The sequence below is a fragment of the Dendrobates tinctorius genome, unplaced genomic scaffold (assembly GCF_039654945.1).
Source record: "Dendrobates tinctorius isolate UK_male_01 unplaced genomic scaffold, ASM3965494v1 ptg000232l, whole genome shotgun sequence".
Lineage (NCBI taxonomy): Eukaryota > Metazoa > Chordata > Amphibia > Anura > Dendrobatidae > Dendrobates > Dendrobates tinctorius.
The window spans coordinates 17,597,750-17,618,593 of record NW_027361899.1 but is presented as its reverse complement, the minus strand read 5'-3'; the positions used below and the strand labels follow the sequence as shown (position 1 = coordinate 17,618,593).

The following is a 20,844-nucleotide window of genomic DNA, read 5'->3' as shown; positions in this document are numbered from 1 at the left end:
TTATTTGTACGTGACCCGAAAAAATTATTGTGACACTGAAACTGCGTGAAAAGCGCCATACAGATGACATGACCCACCAGGTCTTCGCACTATAAGCGTCTATAGTAAATGTTTAGCATTGCCAGAGAGCAGAATATAACTTCTGCAAAAAAAAAAAAAAAGTATCTACAGGAAGGTTCTGTTTTCTTGGTGAAGGTCGTGGGTACCACGTGAAGTTCATGCAGCAGGGTGTGGTGGAATTAATGCCAGGGCTGGGCGCCACATTTTATGCCATGTTCCTGCTGCTTTGTTTGATTGAAACACATGAAAAATACCCCAAATATACAGAAGATGCTTTTGGGAGTTGTAGTCTAGAATTTTAACCATGAACCAGGTGGCGCATGATGAACAGCCCCATAAGCTCCTTACATGCATAGAATTGTCAAAGGACTGATACTAAAGCAGAAGTAAAAAGGAAATATCCAAGGAGAATTCCTAAACTTCTATTTCCTAGTGCTTATATCTATATACAACGTTTTCACGCCACAATTAAATCTGGAGGGGTGTACATACTTTTCTCTAGACCCTATAGTGTGTATATATTATATACACATCTGATGGTTGCACAACAATCCCAAAGCAACTATTGTTTTCCTTGCAGGGTTGAATACTTTTGCAAGCCATAGTTGGTTCCACATATCCGTCAGTCACGTTCACTGTTCGGACCGGTCACGAGTCACCTGACCCTTACTCATATAGGATGTATGTGGCACTTGAGACTGGGTCAAGAGACCCGCAATCGTACTAGGACAAGGAATGTCCGACATGTGAAACCTGCATAAAGTGCATAAAATAAGTTTTCACTCCCTCAATAAACGTATTGATATTCACTATGTTGAATATAGGTCATCTGGATGGGGTGCAAATACTTTTCTTTAAGCACTGTACGTGACAGTTGAGTAAAAAGATTCTCAGGACGCTGGTCCAGCAGCCACATCGGTAGTCCGTGACTGCCAGATCAGAGCCACGTGAACCTTCTCCTAACTATTGGCATCCCCGGCGCCTCTTCTGGTTAGTAGACCCCCGCAAAGTAAAACCACTATGCAATAATGACACAAAATCTACTAATCACAAGATTCCGAAATGTACGAAGAGGTCCGCAGGAGCCTGATCCGTTGTTCCCTGACTACCAATGTGCCCCCTGGACCAGGGTCCTGAGAATTTCTTTGCTCAATTCTACTGTATATATATGATGCATCATTTATACTCATCTGAGGGTTACATAACAAGGAAAAATGAGCATTTTTAAATTGTTATTATGGGGTTGAATAAGTTTGCAAACTACTGCATTTAGTTATCCTGCACAAAAAAGCTTCTGACAGTTGCACAGCGATGCAGAACCAACAATCTGTAAAAACACAGACACAGCAATATGGGTGAGGCACAATGCAAAACTCGGAAACTTTGAAGGACATGAAAGTGCAGAGCTGAGCAAGGGTGATGCAGCAGAGCTGAAATTGTCAGATAACATTCCTCATTATCTCAGCTTAGAAAGTTGTCAATAATGAAGCCCCAGTTCAGCTCTGCTGCTTCCGTGACGAGCTGAGATCATGACAACTTCACTACTACTCACCACTCTTGGCTTTTCCTCAATTGTTTGCAGAAATGGCGTGCTGTGTTCTGGGGATTTCTCAGGATCGCTGGATACATCATCCTCAGATTCATCCCAAGAAGAAGAGAAGCCAGTGGATGAAGCTGAAGATGAGGACAATTTCCTAGGAAGATTAGTAGGATTGATGCTTAGGCTATTACTGTCCGTCAGACCTTCACAGTCTTCCCCATGGTCAGTGACTATGACGGCAGGTATAAGTCCTGGAGAAATAACCCTAGATGGGGTGGTCTTACTTGAGTCTTCAAGGGTGTTGAGGCTTTGCTCAGATTTGGAGCTATTGTAAGTTCTACATTTGTCCTTTTCCGAAGACAAGACCACTGATGGTGATAGTGGAACCATCGATGGTGATACTGGAGCCACCGATGGTGATAGTGGAACCACCGATGGTGATATAGGTGATGTAGGGGTTGATGTTCCTTCCAAGCTAGAACATGATGATTTATGTCTTCTATCATGACTAAAACTAAACACACTGTCCTCCCGTTTACTAAATCGTAAAGGTGAGGGGGATCTGCTGCCCAGACGAGGACTTCTAAGCACTGGAGAAACCGATCGGTTTTTAGCTTGAATATGGGCTTCAAAGAGTCCCACAACTTGATTGACCTGAACATTTTGGAGTTCCCGTTGTATCTGAGCAAGACGTCTTTTCTCTTCCGATTCCCCAAGTCCCATTCCTGATCCATTGCCATGCACCAAACCCAACAAAGACCCCGTTCGTGAATCTATTACAGAAACCGCTTCCCCCACATTCCCTCCATGAAGTCGTAAAGGTGATGGACACCTTCTAAACCTTGCCAACCTGGGAGAGTGCTCCTCTTTGCCGTTAAAACTTGGACTTCGACTTCTTGACGTGGATCGTTCTCCAGATTCGGGAAAGACAAAGGAGGGTGCGTTGTGGTTCCGTGGAGAGCTACCAGGACTGGTGGCACTGGGGCTATGGAGAGGCAGTGGTGATTGAACCAACAGTGGACAATAGGTGCTACGTCTCTCGGGCACGGGCAGCACGGGTCTCTGGCTCGTCTTCGTCACACCGTTGTTATTCATCATGACCAAGCTATTCAAGGCATAGCAATACACAGCCATAGTCCTGTGATGAGAGGAGCTGCAGATACGGGGCGTGCAGGGCACCACCGGCTCACACACACAGATCCCAAAGACGTCTTCTCGTCCACAGCAACGACATTGTTAGAAGAGTTGAGCAGATGACGACTGAGCCGGGCAAGTGCCCAGACCTCCATAAACAAATCAGCTGTAAATGAGAAGAGAAGAGAGAAATGTAAATGATGTTGACCTGGACTCTTTCAACCAACGAGATCATAAAAGAAAAAGTCTGTAGCTCGGTAAGTTCATGGCCGTAACTCACGCCGATAAAGGAGGACTCATTTGCATATACCTGTCCAATACTTACAACCTGTATTGTAAACAAGGCGTGATATCAGACGCAAGAACGGGCATGTACAACCATGTAAGAAATGTGAGAGAGCCCTCCCAGAGCCACTTCCTTCTCCATTACTTAACCTCGTGTGCTATGTAGAATGTGGAATACAAATGGCACGGAGTGTGGGAAAATTGTAAAGAAAAAAAAAAGCAAAAACAAACCATACACTAACCTCTTAAGTCTTACTGTTGGTCTCTAATACACATTTTTTTATTTTTTTTTTACCCCATCATTTTTTACAATGTTATATGAGTATTACCTAGTTTTTTTTTTATCCTCTGTTATTTTTTTTATTATTATTATTCAGGGGTGATGATTTTAGACACATCATGGATAATAATGGTACACTGGAAAAATATCAGCATTTATGGCATAATCTTCAACATCATATGTCTTGTCATTTTTTTATTCAATGTTACAAGGGCTAAGACACAAAAAAGGTGAAAAGAAAAATACCGTAGAAGGCAAAAAAAAAACATAACACTTCCCAAAATAAATGAAAAGGCATCCGCTTAATTATTTTCTGGACTTTGTTGTTCCTTATATTCATTTATGTTGTAAAAAAAATTTCATTTTATTATTTTGTATTTTTATATTACATTTATTATATTTTTTTATGTTTTTTCACATAACCATATTTTTATGGTTTTTATTTTACTCTAGATGTAATTTACCATGGTATTATCATGCATGAGGCATTTTTGGTCCGAGCTATCAGATGGCTCATCTTCATGATGCATGACGTGTTAGGCTACTTTCACATTAGTGTTTTTTTGCGCAATAGAAATGCATGCAAAAATGCATCATGCGTTTTGCATGCGTTTGCGTTTTTTAAGTGCATGCGTTTTAACCAGTTTCTAACCATGCTAACTCTTAAAACGCATGCGTTTGCAAACGCAGGCGTACACATGTCCATGCGCACGCCTGCGTTCCCATAGACTGTAATGTGTTATTTTGTTGCATTCCGTGCGCAAGCGTGCATGTGCGTTTTTTGACGCCGTTGGACGGACCCAAAAATGCAACAGGTTGCGTCTGGCGCGCCTAGGGGCACACCTTAAAAACCGCATGCGCACGAAAACGCATACGAACGCGTGCAAACGTTAGAACATGCGCACGCCATGTTAAAGATAGGTGCGCATGACGCATGCGCATGGACGCTAATGTGAAACCAGCCTTATACAGTGGCATGTAAAAGTTTGGGCAAAGTTATCTGAGCACACAAATCTCCAAGTGTGCTTAAAATTGTGCATTGGCCTTTTCTCCTTTTTGTAATTGGTGGCTATGGTTAGCCCAACACTATCTTGGGACTCCTGTGAAGCCCTAGTATGTAGTGTAGTATATAGTACAAGAGATCAAACAATCGCAGGTTAAAGTTCCCTTGGGGGACTAAAAAATAAAGTAAAAGAAAATATTATTAAAAATACGGTAATGTTTGACTCACAACCCCAGGTCAGGCACAATCAGAGATCACAACTAAAGAAACGAGAAAAGTAAATGTATTTGATATCGCCACATCCGTAAAAGTCTGAACTATTAGGCTATGTTCACACATTACGTTTTTTACTGTGGGTTTTTTTTTTTCCGCAGGCAGAACCTTCTCTACGGCAGTAAAGAAGCTGCTTACAAAAAGCTGGTTTTGCCACGTTTTTGCACTTACCCATTACTTTGCTGCAAAAACACAGAAAGAAGTGACATGCAGCAGTTTTCCACAACAGTCAGGAAAAAAAAAAAAATGTGTGTGCATAAGATCCCTGAAATCTCACAGCTTTGCTGGTACTTTAAAATGCGGCTTAAAATTAGCAGTAAAAGACGCAGCAAAAATGCAACATTTGAACGTAGCCGTGGGCATGATTTACCTGCGGATTTTCATCATCTAATGCAAATCTATGGGGAAAATCTGCACAGAAAACTCAGCAAGAGAAATTGACATGCTGCGGATTGGAGACACCGCACGTCAGTTTATGCCAGTTCACTGACTGGGTGGATCAAGGAAATGCTGTAGATATAGTATATCTTGACTTCAGCAAAGCATTTGACAAAGTATCTCATACAATCCTTATTGAAAAAATGACTAAGTATGGAATGGACAAGGCAACTGTTAGGTGGATTCATAACTGGCTTAGTGATCGGACCCAAAGAATGGTTGTAAATGGCTGCACATCCAGTTGGAAGAATGTCTCAAGTGGGGTACCACAGGGCTCTGTCCTGGGCCCTGTATTGTTCAACATCTTTATCAACGATTTAGATGAAGGAATTGAGGGTAAACTGATTAAATTTGCTGATGACACAAAGTTAGGAGGAATAGCTAATACTAGAGAATAGAGAGAGAGGATTCAAAAAGATATAAATAAACTGGAGAAGTGGGCAGCAACTAACAGAATGGTTTCTAACAGGGAAAAAAGCAAAATACTACATCTGGGCAATAAAAATGAAAAAAGCATATACAGAATGGGAGGAATAGAGCTAAGCAACAGCACATGTGAAAAAGACTTGTGTATACTAATAGATCACAGACTGAATATGAGTCAACAGTGTGATGCAGCAGCAAAAAAGACAAATGCATTTCTAAGATGTATTAACAGAAGCATACAGTTTAGATCACGTGAAGTCATTATTTCCCTATACTCCTCTTTGGTCAGACCTCATCTGGAATATTGTGTCCAGTTTTGGGCGCCACATTTTAAAAAAGACATCAACAAACTGGAGCAAGTTCAGAAAAGAGCGACCAGAATGGTGACCGGTCTGCAAACCCTGTCTTATGAGGAAAGGTTGCAGGATTTGGGAATGTTTAGTTTGCAAAAGAGAAGACTGAGAGGAGACTTAATAGCTGTCTACAAATATATCAAGGGCTGTCACATTGTAGAAGGATCAACTTTATTCTCATTTGCACAAGGAAAGACTAGAAGCAATGGGATGAAACTGAATGGGAGGAGACACAGATTAGATATTAGAAAAAACTTTTTGACAGTTAGAGTGATCAATGAGTGGAACAGGCTGCCACGAGAAGTGGTGAGTTCTCCTTCAATGGAAGTCTTCAAACAGAGGCTGGACAGACATCTGTCTGGGATGATTTAGCGAATCCTGCTTTGAGCAGGGGGTTGGACCAGATGGCCCAGGAGGTCCCTTCCAACTCGACGATTCTATGATTCTATGAGTAAAATAAAAGCACAGTGGCCATGAAATTTCTAAAAATCCCATCCAATTTGCTGGAACTGTAAGACGCTGCTTTATTGAGGCAGGAAAAATATGTAGCGTCAAAAAATGCACCAAAAGACCTTATTGTGGGAACGCAGCCTCAAATGAAAAATTCATTAACACAGTGAAGAGTAAAAAAAAACTGACAGAATTGCAGTTTTTTGGTCACTGAACAACCTTTAAAAAAAGAAAAGTAATTAAAACATTGAATGTACCTCAAAATGATATCAATAAAACTACAGCTGGCCGTGCAACAAGAAAAAAACCCTCATACAACTCAATGGCCAGAAAAATAAATAAATAATTGCCAGTCTTGGAAAGTGGCGAAAAAAAAATAATTTCACTTTCTGTTACAAAGTTCTGAATTGTTTTTACCACTAAAATTAAAAAAAAAAAACTTGCACCCATTTTCATTATCGCCATACTTGTACGGGGGGAGAATCGTGTTACTAAGTCATTTTAACAATACACTGGTGAAACCTAAAGGGCAGGGTTGTGTTTCTTCACCATTTCACACCATTTTAAACGTTTCTTAGGCTTCGTTTGTCAAAATAGGCCTCATTTGCCCTTGTTGCCCATAGCAACCAATTAGAGTTCAGCTTTCACTGTTTAAACTGCTGTGGGCAGATGAAAGCTGAGTACTGATTGGTTGATATGGACAAAAATAACTGAGGCCTAGTATCGTATAACAAACATTGCAGCACAAATCCCATAGTACTCAATGCGATGGATATCAAATATTGGGTCTATTGCAATAGCGACACACAGGCGCCATTACTTTCTGCTTTGTGACCACATAATATTAGGTGAAGAATGAATTTAGCCTGTAAACTGTGCGACATGTAATAGATAATAATGGACGGCCCATCTTCCAGATCATCAGTAACAGGCTGGGAACCTGAAGCCTGGCGCGTTTCCAGACCTGGTATTATGCAGAACCAGTTTTAGCGACAGGTGATTGCTCTGCACAAGGCAGCAGTGTTTGTACTGCAGAGAATTATCCGCACTGTCCATGGCCGGGATACACAGGGAATTCCCCCGCAGCTGGCATCCATTGCATAAACACAACTCCAATACTACAGGGAAATATGAATGGCTTGTGAACCAGACCAGAATAGTCAGGCGGTAAAATCCTGATGGACAAAGGGAAATCATTATTTCTAAGGGGCATAGGGCATCAAAAGGGGATTACTATGGGGTGGAAGCGCCCAACTGTGGTGAGAAGTTAACCACATGAGAAACCAACAGTCATGTCACACTGCCGCTTCTTCGCTGTGGATTCAAGATTCACCTTGGAAAATGATCCACTAGAAGCAAAGAGCCCATGCAGAATAGTGAGTGCAGCTCTGGGGTATAATACAGGGTGTAACTCAGGATCAGTAATGTATGTACACTCTGACTGCACCAGCAGAATAGTGAGTGCAGCTCTGGGGTATAATACAGGGTGTAACTCAGGATCAGTAATGTATGTACACTCTGACTGCACCAGCAGAATAGTGAGTGCAGCTCTGGGGTATAATACAGGGTGTAACTCAGGATCAGTAATGTATGTACACTCTGACTGCACCAGCAGAATAGTGAGTGCAGCTCTGGGGTATAATACAGGGTGTAACTCAGGATCAGTAATGTAATGTATGTACACAGTGACTGCACCAGCAGAATAGTGAGTGCAGCTCTGGAGTATAATACAGGATGTAACTCAGGATCAGTAATGTAATGTATGTACACAGTGACTGCACCAGCAGAATAGTGAGTGCAGCGCTGGAGTATAATACAGGGTGTAACTCAGGATCAGTAATGTAATGTATGTACACAGTGACTGCACCAGCAGAATAGTGAGCGAAGCTCTGGAGTATAATACAGGCTGTAACTCAGGATCAGTAATGTAATGTATGTACACAGTGACTGCACCAGCAGAATAGTGAGTGCAGCACTGGAGTATAATACAGGGTGTAACTCAGGATCAGTAATGTAATGTATGTACACAGTGACTGCACCAGCAGAATAGTGAGTGCAGCTCTGGAGTATAATACAGGATGTAACTCAGGATCAGTAATGTATTGTATGTACACAGTGACTGCACCAGCAGAATAGTGAGTGCAGCTCTGCGATATAATACAGGATGTAACTCAGGATCAGTAATGTATGTACACAGTGACTGCACCAGCAGAATAGTGAGTGCAGCTCTGGGGTATAATACAGGATGTAACTCAGGATCAGTAATGTAATGTATGTACACAGTGACTGCACCAGCAGAATAGTGAGTGCAGCTCTGGAGTATAATACAGGATGTAACTCAGGATCAGTAATGTAATGTATGTACACAGTGACTGCACCAGCAGAATAGTGAGTGCAGCTCTGGGGTATAATACAGGATGTAACTCAGGATCAGTAATGTATTGTATGCACACAGTGACTGCACCAGCAGAATAGTGAGTGCAGCTCTGGAGTATAATACAGGATGTAACTCAGGATCAGTAATGTAATGTATGTACACAGTGACTGCACCAGCAGAATAGTGAGTGCAGCGCTGGAGTATAATACAGGATATAACTCAGGATCAGTAATGTAATGTATGTACACAGTGACTGCACCAGCAGAATAGTGAGCGAAGCTCTGGAGTATAATACAGGCTGTAACTCAGGATCAGTAATGTATGTACACAGTGACTGCACCAGCAGAATAGTGAGTGCAGCACTGGAGTATAATACAGGGTGTAACTCAGGATCAGTAATGTAATGTATGTACACAGTGACTGCACCAGCAGAATAGTGAGTGCAGCTCTGGAGTATAATACAGGATGTAACTCAGGATCAGTAATGTATTGTATGTACACAGTGACTGCACCAGCAGAATAGTGAGTGCAGCTCTGCGATATAATACAGGATGTAACTCAGGATCAGTAATGTATGTACACAGTGACTGCACCAGCAGAATAGTGAGTGCAGCTCTGGGGTATAATACAGGATGTAACTCAGGATCAGTAATGTAATGTATGTACACAGTGACTGCACCAGCAGAATAGTGAGTGCAGCTCTGGAGTATAATACAGGATGTAACTCAGGATCAGTAATGTAATGTATGTACACAGTGACTGCACCAGAAGAATAGTGAGTGCAGCTCTGGAGTATAATACAAGATGTAACTCAGGATCAGTAATGTAATGTATGTACACAGTGACTGCACCAGCAGGATAGTGAGTGCTGCTCTGGGGTATAATACAGGATGCAACTCAGGATCAGTAATGTAATGTATATACACAGTGATTGCACCAGCAGAATAGTGAGTGCAGCTCTGGGGTATAATACAGGATGTAACTCAGGATCAGTAATGTAATGTATGTACACAGTGACTGCACCAGCAGGATAGTGAGTGCAGCTCTGGGGTATAATACAGGATGTAACTCAGGATCAGTAATGTAATGTGTGTACACAGTGACTGCACCAGCAGAATAGTGAGTGCAGCTCTGGGGTATAATACAGGATGTAACTCAGGATCAGTAATGTAATGTATGTACACAGTGACTGCACCAGCAGGATAGTGAGTGCAGCTCTGGGGTATAATACAGGATGTAACTCAGGATCAGTAATGTAATGTATATACACAGTGATTGCACCAGCAGAATAGTGAGTGCAGCTCTGGGGTATAATACAGGATGTAACTCAGGATCAGTAATGTAATGTGTGTACACAGTGACTGCACCAGCAGAATAGTGAGTGCAGCTCTGGGGTATAATACCGGATGTAACTCAGGATCAGTAATGTAATGTGTGTACACAGTGACTGCACCAGCAGAATAGTGAGTGCAGCTCTGGAGTATAATACAGGATGTAACTCAGGATCAGAACAGGATCAGTAATGTATGTACACAGTGACTACACCAGCAGAATAGTGAGTGCAGCTCTGGAGTATAATACAGGATGTAACTCAGGATCAGAACAGGATCAGTAATGTATGTACACAGTGACTGCATCAGCAGAATAGTGAGTGCAGCTCTGGAGTATAATACCGGATGTAACTCAGGATCAGTAATGTAATGTGTGTACACAGTGACTGCACCAGCAGAATAGTGAGTGCAGCTCTGGAGTACAATACAGGATGTAACTCAGGATCAGAACAGGATCAGTAATGTAATGTATGTATGACTACACCAGCAGAATAGTGAGTGCAGCTCTGGGGTATAATACAGGATGTAACTCAGGATCAGTAATGTAATGTATGTACACAGTGACTGCACCAGCAGAATAGTGAGTGCAGCTCTGGAGTATAATACAGGATGTAACTCAGGATCAGTAATGTAATGTATGTACACAGTGACTGCACCAGCAGGATAGTGAGTGCAGCTCTGGGGTATAATACAGGATGTAACTCAGGATCAGTAATGTAATGTATGTACACAGTGACTGCATCAGCAGAATAGTGAGTGCAGCTCTGGAGTATAATACCGGATGTAACTCAGGATCAGTAATGTAATGTGTGTACACAGTGACTGCACCAGCAGAATAGTGAGTGCAGCTCTGGAGTATAATACAGGATGTAACTCAGGATCAGAACAGGATCAGTAATGTATGTACACAGTGACTACACCAGCAGAATAGTGAGTGCAGCTCTGGGGTATAATACAGGATGTAACTCAGGATCAGTAATGTAATGTATGTACACAGTGACTGCACCAGCAGAATAGTGAGTGCAGCTCTGGAGTATAATACAGGATGTAACTCAGTATCAGTAATGTAATGTATGTACACAGGGACTGCACCAGCAGAATAGTGAGTGCAGCTCTGGGGTATAATACAGGAGGTAACTCAGGATCAGTAATGTAATGTACGTACACAGTGACTGCACCAGCAGAATAGTGAGTGCAGCTCTGGGGTATTATACAGGATGTAACTCAGGATCAGTAATGTAATGTATGTACACAGTGACTACACCAGCAGAATACTGAGTGCAGCTCTGGAGTATAATACAGGATGTAACTCAGGATCAGTAATGTATGTACACAGTGACTACACCAGCAGAATAGTGAGTGCAGCTCTGGAGTATAATACAGGATGTAACTCAGGATCAGTAATGTAATGTATGTACACAGTGACTACACCAGCAGAATAGTGAGTGCAGCTCTGGAGCATAATACCGGATGTAACTCAGGATCAGTAATGTATGTGCACAGTGACTACACCAGCAGAATAGTGAGTGCAGCTCTGGAGTATAAGACAGAATGTAACTCAGGATCAGTACAGGATTAGTAATATAATGTATGTACACAGTGACTGCTCCAGAAGAATAGTGAGGGCAGCTCTGGGGTATAATACAGGATGCAACTCAGGATCAGTAATGTAATGTATGTACACAGAGACTGCACCAGCAGAATAGTGAGTGCAGCTCTGGAGTATAATACAGGATGTAACTCAGGATCAGTAATGTAATGTATGTACACAGTGACTGCACCAGAAGAATAGTGAGTGCAGCTCTGGGGTATAATACAGGATGCAACTCAGGATCAGTAATGTAATGTACAGTATGTACACAGCGACTGCACCAGAAGAATAGTGAGTGCAGCTCTGGAGTATAATACAGGATGTAACTCAGGATCAGTAATGTAATGTATGTACACAGTGACTGCACCAGAAGAATAGTGAGTGCAGCTCTGCGATATAATACAGGATGTAACTCAGGATCAGTAATGTAATGTGTGTACACAGTGACTGCACCAGCAGAATAGTGAGTGCAGCTCTGGAGTATAATACCGGATGTAACTCAGGATCAGTAATGTATGTACACAGTGACTGCATCAACAGAATAGTGAGAGCAGCTCTGGAGTATAATACAGGATGTAACTCAGGATCAGTAATGTAATGTATGTACACAGTGACTGCACCAGCAGAATAATGAATGCAGCTCTACGGTATAGTACAGGAGGTAACTCAGGATCAGTAATGTAATGTATGTACAAAGTGACTGAACCAGCAGAATAATGAGTGCAGCTCTGGGGTATAATACAGGGTGTAACTCGTGATCAGTACATGATAAGTAATGTAGAACTTGATTTGATTGTTACTTATTTAATGGCAGCTATATTAATGGTTATTACATAACGTTAATATGACAAGAAGCTTCGATAACTAGCACTTTAACACTATGATCTATTTGCATATTTAAAGTGGAAGTCCACAACTTCATTCTGTACAGATGATGGTACATTTCAAGGCGTTGTGACATTTTTTTTTCACTTGAGGTTGGATTACCGGGTATACTCACTAACGCCTTATTGACAAAAGTATTAAAACCCATTTCATGTAGCTCCGCCTGTCCTATCCTTCTACACACCTGCAGGAGTATATCGATTAGTAACATAACAATATGTCGCCCTGCCACCATTCACCTGACGAGTGACGATCCTCTGCCCGTCATTACAGCGTTCACAATTCTCATTGTCCCCACAGGTGACATAATTCTCATGTTATCATGTCGCTGCTTAGTTTATAAATACTCTATGGGTCACCCCCTATTGGAGCACATCCTCATATACGCTGCAGATCCCAAACTGTTAGCAAATTTACCGACAGCTGGTGAGCAATGCAATCTGGCCTCTAAACAATAACTAAGGATGTCAGTAAAATAACGATCCTCTGCCAAATGGATAATGCTACACCATATCATAGGACAATAAAGTATGAACATGAAGCAATTCCCTAATATAAACTGGTATTAGGATATCTCCAAAAAGGGGCAATGACAGTAAAAAGATTTACAGGTCCATGGAAATCCTGTATCTATACGACTGGATCACCATCGCATTGTATAGGGAGCAACTGCATATATTTGAGGGAAATGATATTTTTGCAATTCAATAATAGAGGTAAACTTAAAGTGCAATATCCATTTATACCGTGATCATATACACTACAGCGATTGCAAAAAGGTTCCTGCAGTACTGATCAACGTACACAATTATAATAGGTGGAGAAATTGCATAAATAGCAATTCCAGTATACATACAGCATATGTGTATATATATGCTCTTCCTGCAGGCGTAATGGGATCATTAAGGTGGATATAGCATCTGGCGTTTTCAGCAGAAGCGAACTTCATGAATGGATCTGTGGAATTGTTATTTATGCACTTTCCTTATATTCTATAGAACATTTTCTGGTTAATAGCTTCTGTAACTAGGACCAGATCCAAAACCTACATACTACTACTACCTTCATCACATGATGGGGGTTGTAATCCCACCAATATGTGTCTGGAAAGTTGCGCACAAAACTTTTCTGCAAATAAAAAGTTAGGGATCTTATCGTCATGGCAGCGATCAGCACTATTTGGGGCGATTATTCCGCTTGATTATCGTTTTGTCATCGGTCGATCTGTTGGGCACAGCAGATGGATTATTAGTGCTCACAGTATACAGACAGACACCTACCCACACAGGGCGCCCAGCGACAGGCACCCAGCGACAGGCGCCCAGCGACAGGCACCCATGACCCTGCTGCACCACCCCACCAGTGTACATTATAGATACAGTGTGCGGTGTAGCTGTATCTAATCTGATAGACTTTACCTGACTCCTAGCACCCAGTCCCTGGTGTCCAGCTCCCACAGCCCTTCCTCCTGCAGGGTGATCGCACCTTTTCTTCTGCAAGGATCCAGGATCCAGCCCAGGGGTCCCTGGATGAGCAGGATCCGCCGCTCGCTGCTTTCTTTGTGCCTCCTCTGCAGTGTTTGTTCAATGTGTAAAGTATGTAGCAGGAAGGAAGTTGTGTAGTTTGTCTGGAGCTGAACTCTGCTAGCTTCCTTGTAGTGGGGGAACTGAGAAAGTTTCCATTGTCAGGACCCAGCTCTGCCTGCAGCTCAGCGACTTTCCACTGCAGCGCCTGGGAGCCAGGAGACGGCTTTTCTCTCCTCTGCCATCCAATCACTGGGGCAGGAGGAGGACACAGCTCCATGGCTGAAAGAGGGGAGAAGCAGAACGACTGGCATGAATGGCGCCCCGGGGCAGCCTGGCCTGGGCACTGTGGCTGGGCGAGGGCTGGAGAGCCGGGAGCAGCTCCTCACCATCATCTGATGGAGGGGTTCACAGAAAAAGTCCTAAAAGCTATAGACTGGTCTACTAGGAGAGTGAGATGGTGTATCTAAGCTAGTCATGTGTGATACTGTCTGCTGAGCCGTGTATCTAATCCTATCCTGTGCGATACTGACTGCTGAGCCGTGTATCTAATCCTATCCTGTGTGATACTGACTGCTGAGCTGTGTATCTAATCCTCTCCTGTGTGATACTGACTGCTGAGCCGTGTATCTAATCCTATCCTGTGTGATACTGACTGCTGAGCTGTGTATCTAATCCTCTCCTGTGTGATACTGACTGCTGAGCCGTGTATCTAATCCTCTCCTGTATGATACTGTCTGCTGAGCTGTGTATCTAATCCTCTCCTGTGTGATACTGTCTGCTGAGCCGTGTATCTAATCCTATCCTGTGTGATACTGTCTGCTGAGCTGTGTATCTAATCCTATCCTGTGTGATACTGACTGCTGAGCCATGTATCTAATCCTATCCTGTGTGATACTGACTGCTGAGCCATGTATCTAATCCTATCCTGTGTGATACTGACTGCTGAGCCATGTATCTAATCCTATCCTGTGTGATACTGTCTGCTGAGCTGTGTATCTAATCCTCTCCTGTATGATACTGTCTGCTGAGCTGTGTATCTAATCCTATCCTGTGTGATACTGCTGAGCTGTGGATCTAATCCTATCCTGTGTGATACTGTCTGCTGAGCTGTGTATCTAATCCTATACTGTGATACTGACTGCTGAGCCGTGTATCTAATCCTATTCTGTGTGATACTGACTACTGAGATGTGTATCTAAACCTATCCTGTGTGATACTGACTGCTGAGCCGTGTATCTAATCCTATTCTGTGTGATACTGACTGCTGAGCTGTGTATCCAATCCTATCCTGTGTGATACTGACTGCTGAGCCGTGTATCTAATCCTATCCTGTGCGATACTGACTGCTGAGCTGTGTATCTAATCCTCTCCTGTGTGATACTGACTGCTGAGCTGTGTATCTAATCCTCTCCTGTGTGATACTGACTGCTGAGCTGTGTATCTAATCCTATTCTGTGTGATACTGACTGCTGAGCTGTGTATCTAATCCTATCCTGTGTGATACTGACTGCTCAGCTGTGTATCTAATCCTCTCCTGTGTGATACTGACTGCTGAGCCGTGTATCTAATCCTTTCCTGTGTGATACTATCTTGCTCTGACAATGTCTGGGAATGTTTACCATACAGAATATTAAGTACTTTTTCCTGTAGTTGTTTTTGATGGCTGAGTTGGGAATAATTCTGCCCCGATCTGTAACCTTAGGGTCGCTCTCTCTTTCCCCTTCATGGGCCTATCGCCATCGTTCTTGCCCAAATTTAGGCTCCATTTCCTCCTCAAGCTCTGGTTCCCCCTATAGGATGCTCTCTTCTCCCTCCTTGGACCTTTCTTCTCCCTCCTTTGATCTTCCTCTTTGGACCTCTTTCCATCCTACTTGGGCTCCTCAGGCCACTGCCGGTGTCATCCCTACCATCCTCGGGCAGCGATTTACCCTCTTCAGGCCTCGCTCTTCACACCCGTTCTGGGTCTTTCTCAATCCCCATGGTCCATACTCTTGGGTATCACTAATATACTCTCTCTTATCAGGGTCCTTCACTCGGTGGAGACCCTCCTATGTCATCAGGATATTCTCCACATTAAATTATTCAAATGTTAGGGCATCTGACACGTGACTCACATGCTCAAAATGCAACATGCACGTAATACACAGATGCACGTTTTAGGTGCATTTTATTCATGGTCCATGGCGTTGACATTTCTTGGTAGATCCTCAGAGCCACAGACTGAAACCTCTGCTCCCACCAAAGGGATCTATAACAAAACATTTCTTCTTTAGATTTTTCATGAATATTTCAATCACTTGTAGCTTTTTAAAAAAAATGTGTTTATGTTTTGCTCCGACCCAGGGGCAACATTATGTGTTTGTGGGGGGGATTCATATTGGGCAATTGCCCATGTCCCCAGCCCCATAAGGGTCCCCAGCAATTACTAGTGGAAATTGCACTAAATGCCAATTCTGCGTTATCAGTGCAGCTATCGATGTTAAAAGTGCAGCAGGATCTTTTGTAACATTAGTCATGTGACCATCATGTGACCAAAGGTTCTACACTCTGCAGAAGTCTTGAAGAACTGAACAGAAGACAGACTGATAAGTCCTCTATAGTGTATGTGCTCTGTGTATTCACGTGTGTATGTATGTGCTCTGTGTGTATGCATGCTTTGTGTATATCTGTATGTGCTGTGTGTGTATGCATGAGTTCTGTGTATACCTGTTTTAGTATACATGTGATCTATAGATATACAGTTGTGCTCAAAAGTTTGCATACCCCGGCAGAATTTTTGCTTTCTTGGCCTTTTTTCAGAGGATATGAATGATAACACCAAACCTTTTTCTCCACTCATGGTTAGTGGTTGGGTGAAGCCATTTATTGTCAGACTACTGTTTTTCTCTTTTTGAATCATAATGACAACCCAAAACATCCAAATGACCCTGATTAAAAGTTCACATACCCCATTTCTTAATACCATGTATTGCCCCCTCTAACATCAATGACAGCTTGAAGTCTTTTGTGGTAGTTGTGGATGAGGTTCTTTATTTTCTCAGATGGTAAAGCTGCCCTCTCTTCTTGGCAAAAAGCCTCCAGTTCCTGTAAATTCCTGGGCTGTCTAGCATGAATTGCACGCTTGGGATCTCCTCAGAGTGACTCAATGATATTGAGGTCAGGAGACTGAGATGGCCACTTTAGAACATCAACTTTGTTCTGCTGTAGCCAATGACAGGTCGACTTGGCCTTGTGTTTTGGATCTTTGTCATGTTGGATCGTCCAAGTACGTCCCATGCGCAGCTTCCGGGCTGATGATCACAAATTTACCTCCAGTATTTGCTCATAACGTGCTGCATTCATCTTTCCTTCAACTATGACCAAGTTTCCTGTGCCTTTGTAGCTCACACATCCCAAAAACATCAGCGATCCACCTCCGTGCTTTACAGTAGGAATGGTGTTCCTTTCATCACAGACCTTTTTGACCTCTCTTCAAATGTAACGTTTATGGTTGTGGCCAAAAAGTTCAATTTTGGTCTCATCACTTCAAATTCCCTTGTTCCAGAAGTTTTGAGGCTTGTCTCTGTGCTGTTTTGCGTACTGTAGGTGAGCTACTTTGTGTCATTTGCGCAGTATTGGCTTTCTTCTCGCGACTTGACCATGCTGCCCATTTTTCTTCAAGAGCCTCCTTATTGTATATCTTGAAACAGCCACACCGCCAGTTTTCAGAGAGTCCAGTATTTCAGCTGATGTTATTTGTGGGTTTTTCTATGCATCTCGAACAACTTTCCTGGCAGTTGTGGACGCTATTTTTGTTGGTCTACCTGACCGTGGTTTTGTTTTTACAGAGCCCCTGATTTTCCATTTGTTAATCACAGAACGCTGCTGTCTGGCATTATCAATTCCTTGGATATCTTTTTGTATCCCTTTCCTGTTTTATACAATTCAACCACCTTCTCCTGTAGATCTGTTGACAATTCTTTTGCTTTACCCAAGACTCACAATCCAGAAACATCAGTGGCTGGATGAAAGACACAATAGTCTGTCTGGATCCCACAAGCTCACTCGGCTTTTATGCACACACACTGGTTACAAGCAGACAGGTCACAGGTGAGGATGTTACCTTTAGTAGCCATTCAAACCCATTTGTCTCAACTTCAGTGCATGTTATCAGCCCAAAATCACCAGGGTATGTGAACTTTTGATCAGGGTCATTTGGATGTTTTGGGTTGTCATTATGATTTAAAAAGAGAAAGCACAGTAGTCTGACAATAAATGGCTTCACCCAACCACTAACCATGAGTGGAGAAAAGCTTTTGATGTTATCATTCATGTTCTCTGAAAAAAGGCCGTGAAAGCAAAAATTCTGCCGGGGTATGTAAACTTTTTGAGCACAACTGTATATACATATGTGTGTATGTATGTGCTATGCATATATACATGTGTACATGTTCAATGTGTATGTGCTTTGGGGCATTTTATATATTTGGTAATCCTCACAGTACTAGTACTATAACTTTACAGTATATGATCATATCTTAGTCCATTTATTACATCACTGCACACTAGCGTCACCTTCTTGTAACTACGGGATATATGCTTAGGGAAGGGTGTAAAGGTCCTAATTGCAGTCACACCCTCACCCTTTAAAGTTGGAATTAATGCAATAGTATGTAAGTATAGCAGAAAAGACTCTTTCTGCAGGGTTAGAAGGGAATATATTGTCAGCTACCAGAAGGGGAAGAAGACTGATTCTGTCCAAAGCTACCACTTACTGCACAAATTAATAGCAGTAATAAGGGAAATACATGAATGCAAAGGGGTTTTTTTACTATTTTTTTTTTTTAGCATTTGATTTCATTTTATCTATTCTTGCATTCACAATGCTTCTTATGGCCCTTTAAAGCAGACCCTTTAGCTGCTCCCCACTGTCAGACACGTAACACCAGGGCTTTACCTCTATTTTGCATCCAACCTCTCAAAATGCCCTACTCAACTGAAAATCTGTACAAAATTTGTAAAGCAAAGTATTTGCAAAGTTACTGATCATTTGATGTGGATTTTAGCAGTAATGTGTAAATCATTCTTCAAAAGTGGAGTTCCCCTTTAAGTAGCACAGGATTGCGCATGAGGACATTAGTGTTTGCAGTGTGTTTTGCGAGTGTCCTCTTTATGCTGTTTGCTCGGCCTGTGGACTATAGGAAGGATTATGGTCATGTTTTACCATGAAACAAAAAAACAATGTATCTATAGTAACGCGGGAGGCATTGTCTGGTAAAGTCGGCGGTCTATATAGGGCATTTGTCATAGCATGTATACGGTATATGGTTACGGCGCCGGCTATTACGCCGTGTGTACTGTACACATATGGTAGTTGCTGTATAAGAAAAACAACAGAAGGGAGAAAACAAACACGACTTGTTTGTGTATTCTGCTTTATTTATTCAGAGCAAATGAACTCTCAGGGCGCACCCAGCCGGGAACGGGAGACGCACCGCAGAGCGGAAAAACTCAATCTATGCAAGAGAGAAATGTTTAGATGTTAGAAGAGATCTTAACATGCTGTTTATGGCTTTTTTAAAGCAATCTGCAGTTTTTCTAGCGTAACAAAAATAACATTTTCATAACTTTGCTGGATAGAATCAGTCCTCTTCTCCTTCTGGCAGCTGGCAATGTAATCCCTTCTTACTACCCATACAGAAGGAGTTTTTCTGCTATAGTACTGCTCTACTCCTTTCCTGACCATCAGGCAGAAAGCTACTTCTATTGGTTGCTCTGTAGAGGAGAGGATCACTATGGCAGTTTTAAGAGTGACCAAGCATGTGCGACCACCAGGTGATTGTGTACACTGCTAGATACATTGTGTTAGGAATGGCGGAACGCACTAAATAAAATAATAATCAAGTGCGTTCGCCGCTCGGGGTCCACCGTGCAGTAGGTGGTATAACTGCTGCTAAGTGGTGGCAGACAAGCAATATGGCGGTATGATGCACACAGGTTAAACTTCACCCGGAGTGCACAGAGCGGCCTCTGATCACACAGAGGTGCCGCAACAAAAAACATACAAAACGCTGAACCTGTTAGTGACACAGGCTTCAGGTAGATGCACACATGGTGTCTGGACACAGGAGCAGGACCCAAGACAGAGGAGCTGCGTCCCTCTAGACCTACCATGCATGCGGCGTCGCTTCTGCGGACGCCAAGGAGGGCTGCAACAGCAGCGTGGCGCAGGACACTGCCGCTTAACGACAAAGCCAGAAAGCAAGCACGATGTCGGACGCTAGCATGGCGGTGCGGTGAGCACAGTGGCTTAAGGCTTGCCACTGACTGGCGCTGACTGCTGCACTAATTACCTAACCACATGTGTAATATCAGAGGGAAGGGGTTTCAAATGAGTCGGTCACCAGAGTCATACATCCGTCACCATTCACACATAGCACGTATTGTCTATACTAGCGCATGGCGGAACAGCCATGCGCGCTTTTTATAGCAGTGCGGGACCTTCCAGATCTCCGAGATGGACCAATGAGATCTGGAACAGGACCTTGGCACATGACTCCCGATGTCCAATGGGAGATCATCTCGTGAGCATGCCCAGAAGGAGTACAGGAACTTAGTCTCTGGAGCGGTCTGCTGCAAAGTAATCTCTGCAATAGATAGCCAGCAGGAGACCGCAGAATGTGAGGCTCTGAATTCCTGCAGAGCAGATGCAGAAACCAGACGCCTAACATTACCCCCCTCCTAGGGCCCCCTCCCCTCTGAGCCTTCCAATCCACCACCCTGTGCCCATCAGAGGCATAGATCTCAGACTCGTCCAAAGGCAAGTCTGATGTCCCGGTAGATGACATGGAAAACCGGGACACGTGGAAGGTATCAGAGGCAGCAAGATCGCCAGGTTTAAGAAGGGATACGT

At 42.9% G+C, this 20,844-nt stretch overlaps 1 protein-coding gene across 1 annotated transcript in view; it reads right to left on the bottom strand.

Annotated features, from left to right (window-relative positions):
• ITPKB (inositol-trisphosphate 3-kinase B) overlaps positions 1-14,146 on the bottom strand; it is an 87,372-nt gene extending 73,226 nt beyond the window's left edge. Inside the window, exons 1-2 of the mRNA XM_073556380.1 lie at positions 13,845-14,146; positions 1,613-2,900 (exon numbers count right to left, since the gene is read on the bottom strand). Of these exons, the coding sequence (XP_073412481.1) occupies positions 1,613-2,734 (1,122 nt within the window). The 5' untranslated portion in view covers positions 2,735-2,900; positions 13,845-14,146. The remainder of the gene's footprint in view (positions 1-1,612; positions 2,901-13,844) is intronic.
• Between the last annotated feature and the right edge of the window lie 6,698 nt (positions 14,147-20,844).